At 48.7% G+C, this 5,640-nt stretch overlaps 1 protein-coding gene across 1 annotated transcript; it reads right to left on the minus strand.

The window, feature by feature from the left end:
• Positions 1 to 350: 350 nt before the first annotated feature.
• On the minus strand, positions 351 to 2,149 carry LOC119332018. The gene is made up of 3 exons (XM_037605200.1): positions 1,348 to 2,149; positions 913 to 1,274; positions 351 to 812 (listed from the first exon to the last, which is right to left on the minus strand). The coding sequence occupies exons 1-3, from the start codon at positions 2,132 to 2,134 to the stop codon at positions 453 to 455; spliced, it is 1,509 nt and encodes a 502-aa protein (XP_037461097.1). The 5' UTR covers positions 2,135 to 2,149; the 3' UTR covers positions 351 to 452.
• Between the last annotated feature and the right edge of the window lie 3,491 nt (positions 2,150 to 5,640).

The raw sequence follows: 5,640 nt of genomic DNA on the forward strand, positions 1-5,640 counted from the left end.
CTAGTACTAACTTAACGTAGTATGTATGCTTGTAGTGTGATGAACTATGTAGTATGCGATGAACAATGTAGTATGTGATGAACTGTGTTTGTGCAATTTCTCCCGCGAAAGAAGTTTTTTAAATTATGCAGGTTTAAATACGGGTTCTACTCGGACGCGTATGTTTTTGACCCGCAAAAGCGATTTTCGTGAACCCACAAACGCGTTTTGCGGGTCGTATTTTTGCGGGGTCTGGTAGAGTTGCTCTTAGGCCGGGTATTTGTGGTAATTTTGCGTTCAGAGAGTGACCAGGAAGGCCGCTCGGATGTTTGGGTACCCTTGATTGAAATCAATACTATTGACGATGAACTTGATAAGCAGCTCAGCAGTTCTCCGGAGCAGTTTCCCATGTATACAGAAGAGGAACAAAAACGGCTCCAAGTTCAAAGCATTAAGCTGATAATCATAATGAGCTAATCAAGCGGCAGGACCAGCTTGGCGGCGTCGAGGCGCGGGTAATGCCGGAGCACGACGCCCTTCATCTCCTCCGCGCCGCTCTCGTACCCTGCCGCGGCGTGCTCGTCGAGCCGCCGCTTGTACTCCTCGGACCCCAGGAACTGCTGCACCGCCGTCGCCTTGGCGCTCTGCAGAGTTGCCCGCTTCACCGCCGCGAGCTCGGCCTTCGCCTTCTCCAGCTCCGCCTCGGTGGCCTGCCTCGCCGCCTTCTCCTTGTCCAGCTGCTCCAACAGGGCCACCTTGTCGCGCTCCCGCGCCACCAGCTTCTCGTCCAGGTCCAGCGCGTAGCCGGAGGAGAAGGACACGTAGTTCGCGGCCTGCGCACGCCACCGTCGCCGCCGCACGGCACACACAAACAATGTCATCCGGGTCCGGTCTGAACACACCTACGGGCGAACGATTTGGTTGGAAGAATACCTGGAGCATTGCTACATAGGTCGACGCGACGACGTCGGAGGGCTTCGACGCCGCGAACTTGTCGTCCCGCGACGGCGTGACGATGCACTCTAGTACCTTCTGCGAGACCTTCCAGTCGGCGCTGTCGCCGTCGTGTGCGTCCGGGACAGGCGAGTGCTGTGGCTTCGGGTCGAAAAAGCCGCCAGACAATCCCGGTGGGGAAGCAGGCGGCGGCGTGGTCAGCGCTGAGCGGCAAAGTTCGTCTTCTACAATAGCGGTCTCCCCCTGTTTCCTCTTCTTCCCAGACAACGGCGGCGTGTCGCCGTCCGGCTCCGTGTTCACCTTCTCGGTCTCTGCCGCCTTCTCTTCCGGTGGATTCATGCCTGGCGCATGAACCACAAGAATAAGGAGTATGTGCTAATTGGACAAGGGGAATTGTGTTGGGGGCGCGTTTACCTTTATCACCAGTAGTACGAGGAGAAGGCGGAGGTGGTGGTGGTGATGCGCCGGCGAGGTTGGAGGAGAAGGCCGCCGCAAGATCGGCCTCACGGAGGTAGGTCCGGATATCAACTGCGGCGCCGTGTTTGTACACCAAATCGGCCACCGATTTCTTATCCTGGCTCGATAGCTCCGGGCCTGCGGCGGAGACCTTAGCCGTCGGCGCGCCCCAGCGAACGGGGCACGGCCATTCCTCCGGCGCCGTCAGGAAGAAAAACCCCCTTTTCGACTCTCCGTCGGATTCGGAACTGCCCAGGCCAGTAACCAGCGCGCCGGCACCTTCCTTGCACCGGAAGCAGTACCAGCCCTTCCTGCTTCGGAGCGAGAAGAAATGGCGGAACACGGCGACCGACGGCGGGACGGAGGCGTCGTGGCAGAGCGCGAGGAAGCCGACCAGGACGCGCCACCCGTCGGGCGTGAGCTGGCCGGGCGCGAGGTCGAAGTGGGAGAGCGTCTGGCAGAAGAAGGCGGGGAGCGGGAAGCGCACCCCGGCCTCCAGCGCGTGCGCGTGCGCGTACACGCAGACGGCCCGCGCCGGGGGCGGCGAGCACGCGCGCCGGTCGCCGGCGGGGAGCGCGGCGAGCTTCCCCGGGACGCCGTGCTTCTCGCAGAGGGCCTGCACTTCGGCTTCGGTGGTCAGGGACGAGGTGAGGCGCTCGGCGGCGATCAGCAAGAGGACGGCCGCGTCGTCGTCGTCGTCGCTGTCGCTGAGGATGATGACGGCGGACGAGGGCGGGGAAGGCATCGCGCTGGCTTACAGGAGAAGCAGAGCGGTCGTATCGTCCCGGCTCTGCTCCCTGCGGTGCGTCGTGCAGAGGGAACGAGATCCTCTGACGTTGGCGATTCCAAGTCAGAGGGACGTCCTTCGCTTGGCACCGTCCATCAACCATCAGACGGCAGCAAATTCCAGCTCTCTCTGATTTGCTCAGATCAGCACCAAAACCAGCGGCCCACTACGGCCCACTACGAACCGAGGGACGCAGGCGAGGGGAAAAAGGGCGCGAGGAGACAGAAAAAGATGCGAAGAATACCCAGACGGCGCCAGCCGACGAAAAAGAGATCGCCGGAGCTCGAAGGTGGACGCCCTGCTCTGCTCGTCAATATCACGTAAGTCCTAATACTCTGCTCCTCTCATGTCATCTTTCACATGAATGAAAACACTACAACTGATCGAAGGTCCACCATCAGGTTGCTTTGGAACTCCATCAAGTTTTCATTTTTCTCATGGAAGAATCAGTTTGTTGAACTCGATCAAACATCTTTTCTCCCATGGAAGAAGCAACCGAGATGGACGAACATGCCAACACAATCCACCAGGATTCCGATTTCAATAGGTAATTTCTGCACATATACAAGTCTGCACATAGTCAGATTTACATAATTTCTCAATAGTTTAGTGATAGTTCTATTACATAATTTATGCACATATACAATTCTGCATATATTCAAATTTACATCATTTCTTAATAGTTTAAGTGATACTACTACATAATTACTGCACATATACAAGTCTGAACATATTCAGATTTACCAAATTTCTCGATAGTTCAGTCATACTTCTACAATCCCCTTACTCGTGGTGTTTTTACTTTGCAGAGTTGTATTGCCTAGTTTGGTACCTTATGTTGGCATGGAATTTAGAAGCCCAGACGAGGCTTGGTCATATTGGCTTAGCTACACTGGGCAAAAAGGCTTTGAGGTTAGGAAAAGGTATACTAACAAAAGTTCAGCCGATGGCAAGGTTACATCATGTAAATTTGTTTGTGCAAATGAGGGTCAGCGAGCACAAGACAAAAGGGATCATTTGACAAAGTGCCCTCGAGTTGAAACTAGAACCAATTGTGAAGTAAACATGAAGCTTAAAATGGACCGGAAGAAGGGAAATCTCAAAGTGTTAGAGCTGGTTTTGGAACACAACCACACACTACACCTAGCAGAAACCTTACACTTAATGGTGTCACAAAGAAAAATTTCAGAGTTGCAAGCTTTTGAAATTGCAACAGCAGATGATGCAGGAATTGGGCCAAAAGCCGCACATGAGTTGGCTAGTCGACAAGTTGGTGGACCACTCAATCTTAGTTATACCCTCCGTGATCACAAGAACCATTTGCGGACCAAGCGCCAACGAGAAATGGCATATGGCCAAGCGGGTAGCATGCTTAAGTATTTTCAAGACAAAATTGCTGAAAACCCATCATTCCAATATACATTGCAAATGGACTGCGAAGAACAAATAGCGACCATATTCTGGGTTGATGCTAGAATGATCATGGATTATGCACATTTTGGTGATGTTGTTAGTTTTGACACTACTTTTGGAACAAACAAGGAGAGTAGGCCCTTTGGTGTCTTTGTCGGATTCAATCACTTTAGGGAAACTGTAGTTTTTGGTGCTGCTCTCATGTATGATGAAAATTTTGCATCCTTTAAGTGGTTGTTTGAGGCTTTTCTAACAACCCATAAAGGAAAGGGGCCAAGAACATTCTATACAGATCAAGATACTGCAATGGGAAATGCAGTTGAGGACGTGTTTGCGGAAGCACGACATGGTTTATGCACCTTTCACATTATGCAGAATGCTGTCAAACATCTACATGAAGAGGATGATGAAGAGAAAAATGGGGAGAAGAAAAAAGAGAAGAAAAAGGGGAAGAAGCAAAAGATGGATGAAGAGAAGGAAAAAGAGGAGAATGAAGAAACAAGTATTCTATCAGATTTTAGCGCGTGCATGTTTGAGTATGAAGACATGGCAGAATTTGAACAAAAATTTGACCTCATAAGGAAAAAGATGAGCAAGCAAACTTGGTTGGATAGTATATATAAGTTAAAGGAAAAATGGGCTGAATGTTATATGAAGGATGTCTTCACATTAGGAATGAGAAGTACACACTTGAGTGAGAGTTTGAATAATGACTTGAAAATCCATTTCAAATCTGATTTTGATATCATCCGGTTCTTTAAGCATTTTGAAAGGGTGGTGCAAGGGAAAAGGAACAATGAACTGAATTCAGAATTTGAATCAAGGAAAAAGTTGCCTAGAATATTTATGAGGAGACCACCACCTATGTTGGTGCAAGCTAGCAAGTTATATACACCTGGTATTTTTGAAGCTTTTCTAGGTGAATATGAAATATCTTTGTCAGCTTGCACCAAGGCATTAGATGGTTGTAATGAATATCCAGTAGGAGATTGTATCTTTGAGGAGGAGTATAAAGTTATAGGTGATCCTTTGAAGCAAACAGTTGTGTGCGGCTGCCGGCAATTTGATAGAATTGGGATATTGTGTGGCCATGCTCTTAAAGTTCTCGATTTGATGAATATCAAGTCACTACCGCCACATTATGTGTTAAAGCGCTGGACAAAGGAAGCACGAAGTGGAACTGTACAAGACAAGGAAGGAAGAGATATCGTCTTAAATCCGAATATGGATGCCATGCTTAGCTACAAATATAGGTCCCATAAATTTCATAATTTTGTAGATCGAGCAGCCTACTTTCGGGAACGTGTCGTGTTAGTAGACAACACACTTGACATCCTTAGTAAGCAAATTGAAGTAAAAATTAATGCATGTGCAAGCACATTGGAGTATCCATGTACAATTTCGACAGATGCTAGCCCACCAAATGACTTGTTGACTAATGCACGTCTAAAGAAAAAGGAGGTCCAAACAAAGAGTTCAAAACGAAAACAAAATTGGCTCGATAAGAAGCACAAGGCTAGGAAAAGGAGAGAAAGCAAAGCTACATCACAGTTGGGTGAAGAGGTATGTTGCTAAACAATACAGTGCTTTCAGTGTTATCATTATGTCCATTAATTCTCACAGCCTCCAATTTTCTTTCACAACAAAGATGCGGGAGGTCGGGGAAGTGGCAGGTGGTGGTGGTGCACAAGTTTCAAATGATAGAGTTTATAAGGATAATGCGGAGGTGCCTGAAGGTTACAAGACCAACCTTAGCTTCACTCAGTTGCTGATGGTATAATCTTGCTCCTGTAGTTTAAAAATCTAAAATGATCCAAGTAGAGATCGCAAAGTCTTGCTCATACGGTATTCTTATTTATTTAATTTTCAGGGGCCAATTACAGATGATCTTTTCACTGGGTCATGGTGAAGTACTATTGTTTTTGGGCAAATGAATGAGAGAGCAAACAAGCAATGGTGGGCAAGTTCAATTCTGGGCAACACTTGACATTGAGTTCAGTCCAAGTTCAGTTCTAGATAACATTTTGCCATTCGCTTCAGTCTAATTATGC

Source organism: Triticum dicoccoides, chromosome 7A (genome assembly GCF_002162155.2).
Source record: "Triticum dicoccoides isolate Atlit2015 ecotype Zavitan chromosome 7A, WEW_v2.0, whole genome shotgun sequence".
Classification (NCBI taxonomy): Eukaryota; Viridiplantae; Streptophyta; class Magnoliopsida; order Poales; family Poaceae; genus Triticum; species Triticum dicoccoides.

Coding starts and splice junctions, on each gene's coding strand:
- LOC119332018 (XM_037605200.1), bottom strand. CDS start 2,134: ATGCCTTCCCCGCCCTCGTCCGCCGTCATCATCCTCAGCGACAGCGAC. Junction 1,275..1,347: donor TCGTACTACTGGTGATAAAG/GTAAACGCGCCC, acceptor TTCATGCGCCAG/GCATGAATCCACCGGAAGAG. Junction 813..912: donor CCTATGTAGCAATGCTCCAG/GTATTCTTCCAA, acceptor TGGCGTGCGCAG/GCCGCGAACTACGTGTCCTT.